Raw genomic sequence first — 19,355 nt, forward strand, 5'->3', positions numbered from 1 at the left:
AGTTTCCCATTACAAGCTAATGCTTAACATTCAGGGGGGATTCTACTTTCATGTATGAGGGGCATTCAATAAATAATGTGAGACACTTTTTTATGAAAGCAGGTTGGGTTTATTTAGGATTCCAGTGCAGCTTGTTACTCTCCACTCTTCTGGTAACAGAAAAATCTCCATTCAATGCAGCACTTTTACACCACCTTACTGGGAATAGCGATCCTATTCCAATCTAAATATAGATGGCAGAAAATCTAATAAACAGGTCTCGCACTCAATTTACTAAGATCTCACCAGCCATCAGATCCACTAGAGCTCAAAAATTCCTGGAGAAACTTTATTTCACAGAATATCAGCGCAGGCTCTGAAAAACAAAAGAGTATCAAGAGGCATAGTGGGTACTGGGAATCAAACTCAGTTGTAAGTAGAGGCATGAGGCCAAACAGCAATTCACAGTTTGGTTTGAGCCCAGTTGGCAAGTGCTCATAACAGCAAAACTCACAGCACCTGAATAAGACTGCTGGGTCAGATTGTTAAAATATTGAACATCAATTGGAAACAACTTGCTGAAAAAACCTGAGAGATCACATTATTTCACTCCAGAGGGGGAAGGTGCTCCAAAACATCCACAAGTTGGATAATGGTCATCTGAAGGAAGATTGACTTCCCACTGTACTGACCTTAGGTGTTGAAATGAACACATTATACTTAAGTCTGAAAAATGAAATTTCACATTTATGTATGTATTTATTTATTTATGTGCTTATTCCTTAGATCCTTTAATGCATGTTAGGATGATGATGATGTTTGGTTTGTGGGATGCTTAACAGTGCGGTCATCAGTGCCCGTATGGATTCCAAATTTTTACACAATTCAATCTAGTCACTGTCACAAATTATGATGATGAAATGATGAGGACAACACAAACTCCCACGGGCAGAGAAAATCCCCAATTTGGCCAGGAATAGAAGCTGGGGCACTTTGGTCTAGAGGTAGCAATGCGAGGCACTAGAACATGAGCTGTGGATGCATGCTAGGGTGTAAAACAACTTAAAGAATAAAGAAATGTATTTTCATAGAACATAATAGTAACTTCACAAAAACAGACATAGGACATAATACTTATTTTACAAAAACATTTGCAGGGAAAGTGCTCAATATAAAACTACAACAGAAAAAATAAGTTAATTTTACAAAAACAAAAGAATGTAAGATAAAACTACAACAGAAATAATTAGCAGAGTGATAAAGACAAGGATTAACACATGTTTAAAACACAATGAAATATATATATATATATATATATATATATATATATATATATATATATATATATATATATATAAAACAGAAGGAACTTCCACATGGGAAAAATATATTAAAAACAAAGATTCCAAGACTTACCAAGCGGGAATGCGCCGGCAGACAGGCACATGAACAAAACACACAAACACACACACAGAATTACGAGCTTTCGCAACTGGCAACTGGCAACTGACGAAGCAACTGCCAGTTGCGAAAGCTCGTAATTCTGTGTGTGTGTTTGTGTGTTTTGTTCATGTGCCTGTCTGCCGGCGCTTTCCCGCTTGGTAAGTCTTGGAATCTTTGTTTTTAATATATATATATATATATATATATATATATATATATAAAACAGAAAGAAACTTCCACATGGGAAAAATATATTAAAAACAAAGATTCCAAGACTTACCAAGCGGGAAAGCGCCGGCAGACAGGCACATGAACAAAACACACAAACACACACACAGAATTATGAGCTTTCGCAACTGGCAGTTGCTTCGTCAGAAAGAGGGAAGGAGAGGGAAAAATGAAAGGATGTGGGTTTTAAGGGAGAGGGTAAGGAGTCATTCCAATCCCGGGAGCGGAAAGACTTCCCTTAGGGGAAAAAATGGACAGGTGTACACTCACACACACACACACACACACACACACACACACACACACACACACACACATATCCATCTGCACATACACAGACACATGACCTTGTATGTGCGGATGGATATGTGTGTGTGTGTGTGTGTGTGTGTGCGCGAGTGTACACCTGTCCTTTTTTTCCCCTAAGGGAAGTCTTTCCGCTCCCGGGATTGGAATGACTCCTTACCCTCTCCCTTAAAACCCACATCCTTTCATTTTTCCCTCTCCTTCCCTCTTTCCTGACGAAGCAAGTGCCAGTTGCGAAAGCTCGTAATTCTGTGTGTGTGTTTTGTTCATGTGCCTGTCTGCCGGCGCTTTCCCGCTTGGTAAGTCTTGGAATCTTTGTTTTTAATATATATATATATATCCAAAATTTGTGCTTCTCTTTCAAAAAATTGATTTCAGTTAAATGTATCTTTAATTTATTTTAAAATAATACTTTGTTACTTCATAAGTGTTTGATGGAGTTGGGGAGTGAATTAAAAATTTTAAACAGGAGAACTGTACACGTTTCTGCACCTGAGCTAGATTATTTAGTTCACAGTGTAGGTCAGCTTTCCTTTTTGTGTTGTGATCATGCAACATTTAATTGGTTGAATAGTGGGCAGAATTGTCAACCATGAAACTCATAATTGAATAAATATATTGGGATGTCATAGTAAGTATCCTGAGCTTCTTGAACAGATTGTAGCAGGAGGTTTTTGGGTATACTCTGCACATTATTCAGACTACCTTCTTTTGTTACAAGAAGATTTTCTTTGATGAAGATGAATTGACCCAGAAGATAACTCCATAGCACATGATGGAGTGGAAGTATCCAAAATAAGAAGATTTTGTGACACTGATGTCCAGTTTGTGAGGTTGTCCTAATGCCAAAAGTAGTGGAGGATAAATATTTTATGATTTGGAGTATATGATAGTCCCTGGTGATCCTACTGTCTATGAGGACACCTAAGAATTTGATGTAATGTACTGTTCATATTTGTTGACTGTCAAGTAAAATATCAAGTAAAATAAGAATCTCTTGCGGGACTTTGCGATCAATGCTGACATGGATGTAATTGGTTTTGGTAAAGTTTACTGTTAGTGAGTTTACTCTCAATCATGTTGAGAGTTCTGAAAGTAATTTATTGGCTTCAGCTTTCATGTTGGTGGACTGTTTGTTGTTTATCACAATGCTAGTATCTCCAGCAAACATAGTAAACTTGCATGTTTTGTATGAAAAAGGTAGGTCATTTATGTACATCAGAAACAGAAGTGGACTGAGAATCACTCTATGGAGTGCAGTGTCCTAGTCAGACTACACCTGCTCCTCTGCTCTCATCAAAAACTACTTTCTGCTTCCTATCATTTAGGTAAGATTGTAGCCAGTTTTTCACAGCCCTCTGATGCCATACTGGCTTGCTTTGTTGACAAATATTTTGTGATCCTCACAGTCAAAAGCCTTAGAGAGATCACAGAACATCCTGGCTGGCTTCATTTTTTTAATTAATGGATTCCAGTATGTTGTTTGTGAATGAAAATATTGCTGCAGTAATGGAAATAACTTTTTGGGAACCAAACTGTCTGTCACTGACAATGTTAAAATTTTTGAGGCGCCTTCCAATTCTGAAATGCAGTAATTTTTCAATGGCTTTTGCAAAAGTGATCAAAAGTGAGATACAACAATAGTTAGTGATGTGTTTTGTGTCTCTCTTTTTGTGGAACAGCTTCACTATAATAAGCTTCATTCCATCTGGGAAGACACTCTGACACATACAGGAGTAAATATGTGGGCTAAATCTATGGATAGTTTATCAGAGCAGAATTTTAGTAATTTGCTGCAAATATTGTTCATGCCTGATGGTCCTTTGGTTTTTAATGTTGCAGTGGTTTTCTTTACCTCATTTCTGGTTATTGGGGCTACACTTATTTCACTTACTGGATTAGGAAACTGATGTTTCAGTATGTCCATGACACTTCTTAAAGAGCCATTGTGATCCATTTGTGCAGCAGCACTTATGAATTAGTCATTTAAGGCTTTTGGCAACAACCTCTTGATTGCTTATATGTTTATTATCAGTGTTTAAATACATTCTACATGTTTGATGCCACTGTTGGCACCTGTCTTACTACTGATTATGTCCCAAATTGTTTTGATTTTATTACATCGTTGGTTGATTTTGGTGTTAAAATATGAACTTTTTTAATGTTTAATTACTTTGCGTGATATTTTGCAGTACTTTTTATAATAATTTATTTGGGCAGCATTTCCTGAATGTTTTGGTGTGATGTACAATTCGCATTTGTGTTTGCAGGATATCCTTTTCCCTTGGTGATCCATGATTTTCTTGTCAGTTCTTGTAAATCATTTCAAAAAATAATGTAGTTCCATTGCAAAACAAATTATATTTGGAACTGACATGTGTTTCATAGAATATGTGATTCCAATTTACATTTTGGAGGCATGACTTAAAGGCCTTAATTGTTTCATCATTGATGGACCTGAATACCTTCCACTGGGGCTCAGTTTTACTCTGGCAAGTAATCATGATATGAATGTTAAGTCTCTGACCATCATGAGCAGAGAGGCCATTCATAGTTTACTAATGGTGAAACTACCCAGATTCCCTTGGTCTACTAATATGTTGTCAGTCAGGGTACTTAAGATAGAATGTTCTATGGTGGGAAAATCGACCACTGTGACAAGAGTGTAGGTGTGCATCAAATTTTCCAGTTCTGACTTCCCACTAATGTGTGTTAGGAAGCTGATATTGAAGTACTATGACATTTCTTGAAGTACTATGACATGTCTTTTAGAATTAAGTAGATGAAGTAAGAGTGAGTCAAGCTGCTTCAAAAAGAGGTCAAGATTGCCTGAGGTTGCCCTATATATTGCTGTAATTAAGAGAGTACAATTACTTACAGATACCAGGGGCGCTAGTATGAGAGAGAATTCGTGAGATCCTACAAAAACTAGACATTACTTCAGAGAGCTCTTTCATCTCCATCTTCACATTTTGGCTACACTCTCTGCAGATTCTTGGGAGTAGGTTGTCAAAACAACGTGGTCACAAGCAGAACGAATGCACACAAGAAAGCGAAGTTCAAACACCAAGATGTAAGCAGCCTTGCTGTAATTAATTTCACTGGTATACATCTGCCTTGCTAAAGGTACAAATTTTATACTCACTCCAAAAATGGCACCAATGACAGATTACATCAGTTTCATGAAGTATGTTGCAGCTCCTCTCCCACTGGAAGTAGCAGATGAGGTTTGCCATGAAACCTGTAGAGGTGTCAGTGCTATGACCAAACATCTTCAAGGAAGAATGATTAGCACTGAAAAGTGGGGAAGAACAAGAAAACACTAGTTATGCCTGGCGACAAGAACAGTTTCACCGCTGTAATGCCATGTGTGGACTACAGTAAGAACACTTCCAATCGTTTGAATGATTTTGCCTGTAGGTGGATAGATGTCAGTTTTACAAAGAAAACTGAGGAGAGAATTATGATTCTTTTCAATGAATCAGGATTGCCATGTAAAATCATTATGGGGTTTTGGAACATGATAAATTTATTTTATTTTATTGTGGGTTCCATTGTTCCTGATAGCAATGGAGTTGCAAGGATGTGAAATGAGTCAGTATTTTTACAGTGTTAATGATACAGCAGCACGCAATATGGTTAATTCATGACAAGACTCGTAGTAACAACATGGGACATTAGGAGAAATAAACACCTATTACACACATCAGAATCAGCACTTATATGTATACATTCAGATTAACAATATCAAAATATTTGAGCAACAATATAACATTACAGCTACAAATAGTTTACTTTTATGCTTACATTAATGGATAACTCAGTTGTATAATAAAAACATGCTCCTCTGCACTAAAAAATTCACTAATTGAGTAGAATGACTTTAGTGTTAGGTATTCCTTCAGTCTGCTCTTGAACTTTGGTGTTTCCGGAGCAAGTCTTTTGATGGTACTGGGTAGAGCATTGTAAATTTTGATGCCTGTATAATTTACTCCTTTCTGTACATGGGTATACTTTGACTGGTTACTATGAAAGTCCTCTTTTGACCTTATGTTGTGACCATGATATTGACTACTGGTTTTGAAGAGAAAGTGACTTTTATTAATGTAAAATGCAAGGGAGTATATGTGCTGAGATATCATTGTGAATCCTTGTAGCTTCCTAAACAGATTCCTGCATGAGTGCTGGGTTGCACTCCACTCACTTTTGCATCATCACTTAAATTATCATCCCTTTCCTTACACATCTGTTTTTCTTATTTTTCATAATTGTATACACATTCATAACTGCAAATTGTGGAGCCTAACCTATAGCACAGATATGTAGACCAAATACTATGAGGGCAGTTTGAAAAGTTCTTGGAATCACCACAAGAGGTCATCACTAGAGCGAGTTGTTCTCATGATATTCATTGCCATGCCACATCAGTGCTCTTGGAACAGAGATGTGGCAGTGATGTAGCTCTGTTGTTCCTGCATAGTGATTTGCGAATATGGAAAAAATCAAGATTCAAGCAGCAGTTAAGTACTTTGTGAAGATTGGCATGCAAGCAAAGGACATTCATGCCGATTTCCAGAATACACTGGGGGACTCTGCTCCTTCATATTCAATTGTTGCCAAGTGAACAAATGAATTTAAATTTGGTTGGAGAGCTTAGATGATGATCCATGGAGTGGTTCGCTGAGATGTGTCACTACTCCAGAAATCATTGCAAAAGTGCACAAAATGCTCATGGAGGACCATCTACTGAAAGTGCGTGAAATTGTTCACGCTTGCCAGATGTCATCTGAAAGGTTATATCACATTTTAACTGAAGAATTAGAAATGAAAAAAGTATGTGCAAGACAAGTGCCATGACTCTTGACGCTGGATCAAAAGAGAATGGACATATCGGAACTATGTTTGGCCAATTTTAAGAGAAACGAAGGAGATTTTTTTCACTGGTTTGTGACCACAGATGAAACTTGGGTGCACTACTATACCCTAGAGACAAAACAACAGTCAATGCAGTGGAAACATGCTGATTCTCTGCCACCAAAGAAAGCAAAGACAATCCCTTTGATGTGAAAGGTCAGGGTATCAGTGTTCTGGGATGCAAAGGGGATTCTGTTTGTAGATTATCTCCCCACTGGGCAAACAATTACTGGAGAATACAATGCTAACCTCCTGGACAAATTGCAACAAAAGATACACAAAAAAGGTCAGGTTTAGCAAGGAAGAAAGTCATCTTCCATCAAGACAATGCGCGCCTGCTCACGTGCCGTTGCCATGGCAAAATTACACGAACAAAGGTATGAATTGTTGCCACATCTTCCATATGCACCTGATATGGCCCATCAGACTTCCATCTCTTCCCAAAACTGAAAATTTTTCTTTGTGGATGTAGATTCACTTCAAACAAAGAATTGATATGTTGAGTTGACAACTATTTTGCACGCCTGGAGGAAACTCATTTTCGAGTTGGGATCAAGGCACTGGAACATTGTTGGACCAGGTGCATTAATCTTCAAGGAGACTACCTTGAAAATAAAAAAAGTTTCAGTAGTGTAAGTACTTTTTTCTATTCTGTTCTGATAACTTTTCAAACCACCCTAGTATGTAACAGAACTAAGTAATTTGCTCCAGCTACAACCATGGCCGCCCCCTGTGGACTGCTGCTCTCCTCTATCAGTCCATCTGCCAGTTGTTCATCAATAAATTCTTCCAATACTGACTGCAAACATTGTGGTAAATAAAAAATAAAAAAATAAAAAAAATAAAAAAAAAATAAATAAAAAAGAACCACTCAGTTTCAAACAATAATTTCTCTGGTTCTATTCTGTCTGTGCCGTTAAAATACTCTTACACAATGTGGTTTATTAGCAGTTTGCTTATATCTGTGGGGAACATTGACTTGTCCCTATCCACATCATACAGGACTTACAAATTAGCTACCAAAATTCCTTTGGTCAGCTCTACTCCATTGGTGCGAAAATTACTCAGATTCATGGGGGTACTACAATCTCATCTACCATATGTATGATATTGCTTCTTAGAAAGCAATATGATTTTGTTTTGTAAATAACTAATACATCATTGTCTGCAAGTGGTTCTCTGCCAAACACAATGCATTAGCAGGCCACGACACTTCTACATTTACCCAGATGAATTTTGTGGCACCTTGTGGCACAATATCATGTAAATTAAACGTTATTGTTGTTGACTGTAGTTCATGTGGTCCACACCTTAAGATTGATGCACCTTGCAACAGTACTTCACTGACAACAGCCCCCCATAGCTGAAACATTGTCCCTCTAATTTCATCTACGCATCACCTAAGGTCAATTTTGGTATGCTGCATTATCAGAAAGTGTAACCCCGTATTATGCAGTCACCTTCACTTGTTGTTGTTGTTGTTGTCTTCAGTCCTGAGACTGGTTTGATGCAGCTCTCCATGCTACTCTATCCTGTGCAAGCTTCTTCATCTCCCAGTACCTACTGCAAACTACATCCTTCTGAATCTCCTTAGTGTATTCATCTCTTGGTCTCACTCTACGATTTTTACCCTCCAAGCTGCCCTCCAATGCTAAATCTGTGATCCCTTGATGCCTCAAAACATGTCCTACTAACCGATCCCTTCTTCTAGTCAAGTTGTGCCACAAACTTCTCTTCTCCCCAATCCTATTCAATACCTCCTCATTAGTTATGTAATCTATCCACCTTATCTTCAGCATTCTTCTGTAGCACCACATTTCAAAAGCTTCTATTCTCTTCTTGTCCAAACTAGTTATCGTCCATGTTTCACTTCCATACATGGCTACACTCCAAACAAATACTTTCAGAAACGACTTCCTGATACATAAATCTATATTCGATGTTAACAAATTTCTCTTCTTCAGAAACGCTTTCCTGGCCATTGCCAGTCGACATTTTATATCCTCTCTACTTCGACCATCATCAGTTATTTTACTTCCTAAATAGCAAAACTCCTTTACTGCTTTAAGTGTCTCATTTCCTAATCTAATTCCCTCATCATCACCCGATTTAATTTGACTACATTCCATTATCCTTGTTTTGCTTTTGTTGATGTTCATCTTATATCCTCCTTTCAAGACACTATCCATTCCGTTCAACTGCTCTTCCAAGTCCTTTGCCGTCTCTGACAAAATTACTATGTCATCGGCGAACCTCGAAGTTTTTGCTTCTTCTCCATGAATTCTAATACCTACTCCAAATTTTTCTTTTGTTTTCTTTACTGCTTGCTCAATATACAGATTGAATAACATCGGGGAGAGGCTACAACCCTGTCTCACTCCTTTCCCAACCACTGCTTCCCTTTCATGCCCCTTGACTCTAATAACTGCCATCTGGTTTCTGCACAAATTGTAAATAGCCTTTCGCTCCCTGTATTTTACCCCTGCCACTTTCAGAATTTGAAAGAGAGTATTCCAGTCAACATTGTCAAAAGCTTTCTCTAAGTCTACAAATGCTAGAAACGTAGGTTTGTCTTTACTTAATCTTTCTTTTAAGATAAGTCGTAAGGTCAGTATAGCCTCACGTGTTCCAACATTTCTACGGAATCCAAACTGATCCTCCCCGAGGTCTGCATCTACCAGTTTTTCCATTCGTCTGTAAAGAATTCGCGTTAGTATTTTGCAGCTGTGAATTATTAAACTGATAGTTCGGTAATTTTCACATCTGTCAGCACCTGCTTTCTTTGGGATTGGAATTATTATATTCTTCTTGAAGTCTGAGGGTATTTTGCCTGTCTCATACATCTTGCTCACCAGCTGGTAGAGTTTTGTCATGACTGGCTCTCCCAAGGCCGTCAGTAGTTCTAATGGAATGCTGTCCACTCCAGGCGCCATGCCTCGACTCAGGTCCCTCAATGCTCTGTCAAACTCTTCACGCAGTACCTTATCTCCCATTTTGTCTTCATCTACATCCTCTTCCATTTCCATAATATTGTCCTCAAGTACATCGCCCTTGTACAAACCTTCTATATACTCCTTCCACCTTTCTGCTTTCCCTTCTTTGCTTAGAACTGGGTTGCCATCTGAGCTCTTGATATTCATACACGTGGTTCTTTTCTCTCCAAAGGTCTCTTTAATTTTCCTGTAGGCAGTATCTATCTTACCCCTAGTGAGATAAGCTTCTACATCCTTGCATTTGTCTTCTAGCCATCCCTGCTTAGCCATTTTGCACTTCCTGTCGATCTCATTTTTGAGACGTTTGTATTCCTTTTTGCCTGCTTCATTTACTGCAAATTTATATTTTCTCCTTGCATCAATTAAATTCAATATTTCTTCTGTTACTCAAGGATTTCTAGCAGCTCTCATCTTTTTACCAACTTTATCCTCTGCTGCCTTCACTACTTCATCCCTCAGAGCTACCCATTCTTCTTCTACTGTGTTTCTTTCCCCCATTGCTGTCAATTGTTCCCTTATGCTCTCCTTGAAACTCTGTACAACCTCTGGTTCTTTCAGCTTATCCAGATCCCATGTCCTTAAATTTCCACCTTTTTGCAGTTTCTTCAGTTTTAACCTACAGGTCATAACCAATAGATTGTGGTCAGAGTTCACATCTGCCCCTGGAAATATCCTACAATTTAAAATCTGATTCCTAAATCTCTGTCTTACCATTATATAATCTATCTGATACCTTTTAGTATCTCCAGGATTCTTCCATGTATACAACCTTCTTTTATGATTCTTGAACCAAGTGTTAGCTATGATTAAGTTATGCTCTGTGCAAAATTCTACCAGATGGCTTCCTCTTTCATTTCTTAGCCCCAATCTATAATCACCTACTTATCTGTGGTAATTCTGGGTGTTGCTTAAAATGCTGCACCCCAACCTGAAAATCTGCTATTGCTGAATCCAGAGACTCCAAATCACTGTCTCCAACTCCACATAAACTGTAGCATGGGCATTCATCATCTGACCCATAAGGTCCATACTTGTTATCAACACATGTGTCCCATAAAACCCTGTGCTTTCTCTCCTTCACTCCTCCCACCATACTGCATCATAATTTACTGGGAACTCTGCACAGTGAGTCTGGGGTTCCCTCTTGTGTTTAATACTTGCTTATTCATCCCTTGCTTCCGCTTACCATTCTCACAATTATGTCGGTCATGTCCAACCACACCCATCTATTGAGGTTGGCGATATTGCTTCTGTACATATCCCATCCTCCCACATCTGTAGCACCCTGCATTAGTGGAAAGTACTCCCCTCTTATTCCACATTAGTGTTGTTACATCAGTTTCTTCAAACTCTGTGACCAATCTGACCACAGAGTACAAATTCTTTGGGGTACCTGTTCTCCCTCTTTTTGACATATCAAGGCCCTTAAAAATGCATCCATGCCCTGTGAATTGTGATTTATTTGTCTCATAATGTACATAATATAAATCATTTGATTCAGATTAAAGGAGACTCATCAAATTGTGGTAAAACTTCACTATAAACTAAGAACAGTTGATGTTAACACTCAGCATTATAATCATAATACAATTTTGCTATATATATGCACAATAAAATCTAACACTTCATTACCACTTGTTCAAATTATCATTTCATCCTCTATGAATTCTTCTATTGAACAGTAGCATTTCTCCCACAGAATCCGCTGTAGCCTTCTTTTTAAAATTTCTGGCTTCATGTTAAATATGTTTTTGCCAATTAACTTGATTGTCATCTCCTATACTGTGGAGTCAGTGCATATAATTTCAACTTGTGTGTGAGCAGCATAAAATTATTTCTTGTGTTATATGTATGGTTAAAATGATTCTCCTTAAATAATTTTTGTCTTCTGTGTGTGAAGATTATAATTTCATAAATATGTGTGGAGGCAGCATTTAGGATTTGTAGTTTCTGATATAATGGGCAACAAGACTGTTTGCTGTGAAGTATAAATGTATCAGATAATTTCTTTTGCAGTTTCATTATTCAAGATACACGCATGAGCTTACCCAGAAAATTATCCCATACCTAACAACAAAATAACTATGATAAGCTGTTTTGATGTACTTAAGTTAGTGAAATTTGCATTGAAAATGCAAAACTCCTTAGTTTATTTTATAGGAAGTCAATATCTGTATTCCACCTTAAGTTCTTGTCCACATTTAGTTCCAGGAATTTGGCCATGTCAGCTTCTTTCAAAGATTGATTGTTATGTTATACTTTAAGTTCCACACATTTTGAATATTTGGTTTTAAAATGTACCATATGGGCTTTTGCAATGTTCAGTTTCAACCCATTTAACTGAAACCAATTTTCTGTAGTAAACAGTGTGCTTCAAATGGAAGTTGGAAATTTTGCTGCATTATCACTGTTGATTAAAACAGAAGTATCAACTGAAAACAGAGTTGATGTGGAATCTATATTTATGGGTAAGCCATTTACTTAGAATAGGCCCCAAAATGGAGCCTTGAGGCTCACCTTGCGATACCGTACTCCATTTAGAATTATAATTCACTTCATCTGAGTTGATAGTTATCCTCTGTTTTCCATTGTGTAAGTATGATATTGGTCAATTCAGACCATTCTCCTTAATCTAGTATTTGTCTAATTTGTAGGTAAGCAAGTCATGGTTCACCGAGTCAAATGCTTTTGTGAGACCACAGAAGATAACTTCAACTCTACTCCTCTGATCCAACGATTTGCCTATGTTTTCAGTAAAATTATTCACTGTGTCCAGAGAGCTTTTTCCTGGTTGATATTCAAATTGGTTACTTATAACAATATCATTTTTACAATAAAGCTTTTGAACTGGTTTGCAGATACTTTCTCTGACACTTTCGATAGGACTGGAAGAAAAGAAATACGCCAGTAGTTTCTCATGTCTTCCCTTGACCCTTTCTTTAACAGAGGTCTGACTTTGTCACACTTCAAAATATCAGGAAAGCATCCCTGTTCAAAAGATTGGTTGAATATATTAGTTAGGGGTGGTGCTATTATGCCAAACACTGTTTTAATCACTTTAGTGGGTATCTCATCATTTTTAATCATAATATAACATTTTTCACACTGTTTATTGTGACTTCTTTAAAATCCATAAGATGCTCAGCTTCTTGCTGGAGTCCAAGGGGATTTACTTTACTCTGACATTCTGCTATATCAACATCTGACTTTGCCACATTTATGCGGAATTCACTTAAACATTCTGATATTTGAGGCAGGTTCACAATAAAGCTATCATCTACTTTAATCCTAGATATTTCATAACCGCTAACTCTGAACACCTAACTCTGATCTGACAACAGACCACAGTGCTTTTGTTTTACTTTTATATTGTATAATGAACTTCTTATTTGCCATTTGTTTGGCTGCCTTCACAACTTTTATAAATACAGCTTTATAATGATAAACATCCACAGTAAAATGACTGTTTTTATTATATTTCAGTTGTGGAGCTTCCTCTTCCTGGCCATAGAAATTTTTATGCTCTGCGTTATCCATTTATTTTTATTAGTCATTTTGTTGCCTGTGATTCTAAGTGAAAAGTTTCATTAAATATTTGAAGAAAACTACTGAAAAAGTTGTTAAAGTTACTATTAATCAAAATACAGATGTTGTAAGGCCATTCGGCCTCTCTTAATGTATTTCTAACTGTAACTAAATTTTTTCATTGAAATTCCTTTTCATATGGCTTTTGTTACATGAAATTTGTTTCTTAATTTTTGGTAATTCAACGAGTAATGCACAGTGGTCAGAGATTCATAAATCCATGCAAGATTTATAAACGTTTTCAAATACATAATATTGTAGAATATGAATACAGGTAGCTGACTGTACATTTACTCTAGTTGGTTGCATGAAGTTTATTTTAATTCCATAGTTTTTTATTATGTCAGTGAATCTGGACACATCACTGCTTTCAACTACAATATTAATGTTATAGTCAGCAGCTATTACTATATTTTTCCTTTATTTTTTACTTATTTTTTTCAAGCATGTAATGAAATTTTGCCAGAAGAGTTTCAATTGTAGCTTTCTCTGGTACTCTATAAATAGAAACTACTACAACATTTGGGTGTCTCAACTCAAAAAGCAGCTTTCAAATAAACACTCTTCATTCAGATGATTAAAACATTTCTTATTTAATACTTTATATCAGAATGAGTAAGTATGTAAGAGCCTCCATATGATTTCTCTCATCTACAAATGCTTGTGGCTAATTCAAAATTTTCAATTTTATTAAGAATTTTAATATTGTCAGATGTAATCCAATGTTCATTGAGGCAAATAACTTTGATATTTCTTCATTTAGGTAGAATAATTTGTAATTCAGCCACTTTATGACTTTGGTTTGAAAATTCAGCACTTAGACCATTTATATTTAAGTGCGTTATGTAGGGACATTCTTTTCTATTTATGGTCTCAAGCATAGTCTTTCTTGTGTACCATTCTGGCCTTGCAGTTTCTGTTATCAAACACTGTTTCTCATCCCCATCATTTCTCATAAGTTTCCCCTGTTTTGCAGAATTTTACATATCAGCGAACCTTTTACTAAAATTTTTGGGTCCTAACCTATTTAAATGCAGACTGACTTTACCGAAACATTTATTGCTTAAGAATGTATTCAGATTTATGAACACTGCTCCTACATCATTACAGTTTTCATTTAAATCATGGTTTATTCTCTCAATATAACAATCACTGACTGATCTTCTGTCGATAATACCACTCACCATGATTCTAGACATTTTGTAGAGGTTGCTGTCAGATCACATTAAATTACTTGTTTCACTTACAATTTTCTCTTCAGTGTGGCTTATAAGAGAATTTTTAACTATGTGGATGAAGACTACTTTGAAATTCTTCCAAAATGCCTCTGCTGAACCACCCTGCAAGCTATATATGTTTCTAAAGTGTTCCTTCAGCTGGTGAGTCTTGACTTCCGCTTTCTGGAATATGAACTTATTTGCCTCATCACTCTCCTCTAATTCGTATGTCAGTACATTCATCTTATGTACCATATCTGCAAAATTCTCTATTGACTCATAATTTTTTCTCCAAGACTACTCAGTTGTTCCCTTAACCTCACACAGTTTTGCTTCTTGCATCTTTGTGGCAGGCCTTGTTTTAGTTCATCAAATATTTGTATGCATCTTAGTCTTTCTGTACATCTGACACATGTCTTGACTTCCCCTACCAACTGCAACTTCATCACTTTGTAAAGGGACATCTTCCTGTAGCATTACTTTTCCTCAACAGTAGTAGTCAATACCAGAAATAGTTTTTGAATTTTAGACAGGTCAATGTTATCGCAGCTGTTTTTCTGAAACATTTCATATAATGCAATATGTTACATTACAAGCTAAAATGTATAAAAAGAAATTACTTTATTTTCATTGTTACAATAGATATATACTAGGAGTAGATATGTACGAGCTCTGAATGTACAGTTAATTTTTTTTATAGACATGTGAAATTATGAAATATTTGGCACACTTAAAATTTCTGTTATTAATTACACATTCTGGTACTGTTTATTATGTTTATTTCTGGATTCATTTATAAAATTATAATCTAAAGTAATAGAAATTCATTTGTCAAGAAAAGTTGTAAACGTTTGGAATATTGTGATCACCGCAGAGTGAAGTAGTAGTAAACATGCCTCTAATTTTTGTATTTTGGATGAACAATGTAATTTCTGCTTTGTTAATATGAAAATTCAGAAGACAGTGTGATATAGTAAAAAGTAAGACAATAAATTATCATATAGACAAAAATTCTGCAACAACATTCTTCAAAATTATGTAGATCAATCGAAGCATGAGAATCCAAAATGTGAGAATTTCACTTCAAGAATCACTCCCATAGACATGGAGAACTGGCCAACTGTGTGAGAAAAGATAAGAAATTTTTTTTGTAAATATTACTCCTTTTGAATCTTCTGAAAAGACGACAACAAAAGTAGCAACAACAAAGAAGGGCGGGGGAGGCAGATTACAACTTGCAGTTACTGATCCTGTGACCATTTTGCAATTCTAGCTGTTAACTGCAGGTCACCCAAAAAGTATGCTACGTTAACAGTGAACTTTCAAGAGAAAGACATGATAACCTGTGGTAGCTGGATCTAGTAAAGAACTAGGTTGATTGGCTAATTCTAACTTTTCATCCTTACCTGCCAGCTTCTTACACATGTCCATGTTATCTGCTTGCAGCTGTGATACTTCATTAATCTACACTTGAACTGTCTCCAGATCAGTGACACCCTACATCTGAGACTCTGTCATTGTGAAACTTTAATTCTCAATACATGCTAAGTAACAAAGAACACACTTACAATGGGTCATATACCACAATACAAGTTTTACATTGTATATCTTATCTTCAGCCCTCTGGATGTATACTGACTAGGCATGTGCCTATACCTAGGACAGTTAACACAAATCTCCAGTACTGGTTTAGCACATGGTGCAACTACTGCAAAACTGTGGAAGATCTGCCAGTTCCAACAGCTGTTTAAGCATAACCATCAGATTTCTGTTATTCTGCTGCTTAGACTCGCTGTGGTTATGAAGCCATGCTGCATGGAGATCGATTGTGCTGGTGCCAACTGCCATTCGAGAACCAGAATCCTCCTGACACCAATCTTTAGTGACCAGTGGTGAGTGCAGCTGTAATTGTGTAGAGGTAGTGGACATGCAGGGTGTTGAGGATGGTGTAGGCCAGTGGTAGCTAGGAAAACTTTCTGAAAGATTAAATGTCTGTACACCATCTTGGCTACAATGATTGAACTGCTGCAATGCCATGGAGATGCCCCCTACAGGTGCATAGTTTGCTGGCTGTTAAGTCAGCTGCACAAGGCCGTGAGGGCATGCTGGATGTGTAATGTCTATGTTCTGTTTCAATGGGACTGTTTGCTTCACTAAATAGTCATGCCCCAGTTAATGTTCTTTGGCCATGAGGGAGAAGTGCCAGAGATAAATATCTGTCCGGATACCGTAGAGGTCCACTGCTACTGGAAGAGGAGCTGCAGTAGAGTCTCAAGGGGCTCATTGATTCTATTGATCCATTACACCACTAGACTGCACATAACTGTGCTAGAGTCAGAGGGCTAGAATCAAAATGGTTAATGGCATTTTTGTTGTACTGATACATTGCTTCCGGGCACATACAGATTAACACCTTCATGACCTAATGGTGTGGAAACTAGAGTCCTGCAAGTGTGTAGCCTGTCCACATAGTCTGCAGGAGTCTGCAGTGCATCACAGAGAGCATGAATACAGTTCACAAACATTGGTGGAAGCTAACAATTATGATCAATGCTTTCTTGCCTAGGAACTCAAGCAAGTGAGCACTCAACTGTGGCCACAGAGATATAATGTGCTTGTCCACAGCCATGTGGATATCATGCACTCACACTCCGTGGCTACGGATTTGTAGTGTGTGCATGCACAATGTGCTTCACTTAGCACCTGAGTTGAGCGACATTTATTCAAATGTCAAATATGGTTAACAAATTAACATTCATTATTTGCAAATAACAAATAAAAATATTTACTCTAAATATTATTCATTTACTGAATAAAAACATTTATTTGAAATCTGTGAATAAAACCGTCATGAATAATAGATAATTATGAAATCCAAAGACATTTATTGTTCAGTTCTTTGTCATTTGTTAAACAAATGTACTTTTTGTTGCTTTTCAATTAATTTTGAAAACAACTCTTTTTTCAGACATCCCTCCAGAAAGTTTATTGGATTATGAAGTTTTGGCATTGTGATACACTAAAGAAAGTACATTCTACATATATAGAGGGCATCTGAAACCATCTTTATTACAAGATAATGATACAAGACATAAAATACAATTGCCTTCGGCAAAAATTTGGAATCATCTATTCCACTGTAATTTTTTGCAAATAATTTGTTGTGATTCTTTGTTACCTTCATCTCCCAAATCATGTTCCAAATAAATTTTCTTTTTATGACATAACATGATTTTAAATTCTTGACGCAATTTCTTCAACATTTCTGTGACTATTATATGTCTGTAGTTTGTTCTAATCCCCTCTTTGTAATGGGCAGCAATGTGGTTTTAAATTGTGGGTAAGACTGTGCTACAATAATTTCAGTTGATGTAGAAAGGTGGAAAAAGTCTTACAACTATCTCTTGATACTTTATGATTAATATATTTTGCTGCAATATTATGAACCATTTTGTGTACCCAAATCTAGTCTTTCTTCTGGAGTTCTTCAGTCTCAGGCTCTATTTCATAGCATACACACATCACATCAAAAAAACTATTCCATCTTCTAATAGAAAGCTTATTCAGAGTTAATCCTAAAACATTTTCAAATGAATTTAAACATTCAGCAGCATTCCATGAATATTTTAGGGGACTTAGCATAAAAGTCTGGTGATGTTAGTCATTAGTAGACCACTGAGTTCTTGCTTAGTTCACCCATTTTGTACCATTACAAACATGAGTGAGTTGTGTAATTATATCAAGTAGGCAACCATGTCTGGTAGTGTTTGTAGTCTAAGGAAGGTGCTGAAGATTAAGAGTTTTTATTGGCTGCACTCTCATTATTAGCTAGTTACATAGCCTGTTAGCAGTGGGAGGTGCAGTGACAGTTGAATGGGACTGCATCAGTAGCATAACTGCTAAGAATGTTTGCCTGTGAGAATTTCTGTTTTATTTGTTATGATCTAAATCAAGTAAAGTGTGCTCAATCTGAAGGTTGGTTTGGATATTGCAGATATTAGGCATGGTGGTGTGCCCTTGACGTTCTCCCACCTATGAACCAACTAATACAGGCAGTTAGAGGGGGACCTACATTTCCAGATATACTCTGAAACATGGTGCACCTTGCTTGGCATTTTTGTCATTGTTATAGATGAAAGAAGCAGTCAGTAACATACTACAGTGTTATGCATTTTTTGTGGCAGCATTGTATTTTATCAGTAAACAGTATAAAACAGAACAGTACAATATAGGAATGACAACCACTTGCAAATGTCAGAAAATATATGCTGTCTGGTTCCAACTATTCACAGTGAATATTCTGATATGTCTTCTGGGAATACAGTTTTGTTCAATTGTCCATTTCAAGATTCAAATCAGTGTCCACCAGAATCAATTCTCTTAGTCAGCATTACTCATCTGCATGAAGGATCCTCAAATACACTGTTCACTTTTCAAGTAATAAGCAAAGGTCTGACAATATCTGGAAATGTATTGTAACTGAACATGTCATTCCTGTAAGAATGTCAAAAAATCAAGAACATCTTTGAGACCATTCTAAAGAAGGTAGCACACAGAAAGTCCTTTGATCCATTAGTCACATGTGTCTTTGACTGGAATAAGTAGGTCTTAACTGGGCACTCCAGTCTTGATTGTTTGGGATGGCAATCAGGGATAGAAGGCAGGCATCTTCTGAATTAGAAGCCACACA

The 19,355-nt window shown here is 36.8% G+C and overlaps 1 protein-coding gene across 1 annotated transcript in view; it reads left to right on the forward strand.

Moving 5' to 3' along the window:
- LOC126285135 (uncharacterized) overlaps nucleotides 1-17,714 on the forward strand; it is a 49,915-nt gene extending 32,201 nt beyond the window's left edge. The window contains exon 4 of the mRNA XM_049984455.1: nucleotides 17,634-17,714. Coding sequence (XP_049840412.1) covers nucleotides 17,634-17,680 — 47 coding nt within the window. The 3' untranslated portion in view covers nucleotides 17,681-17,714. The remainder of the gene's footprint in view (nucleotides 1-17,633) is intronic.
- The last annotated feature ends 1,641 nt before the right edge of the window (nucleotides 17,715-19,355 follow it).

Source organism: Schistocerca gregaria, chromosome 8 (assembly GCF_023897955.1).
Source record: "Schistocerca gregaria isolate iqSchGreg1 chromosome 8, iqSchGreg1.2, whole genome shotgun sequence".
Taxonomy (NCBI): Eukaryota; Metazoa; Arthropoda; class Insecta; order Orthoptera; family Acrididae; genus Schistocerca; species Schistocerca gregaria.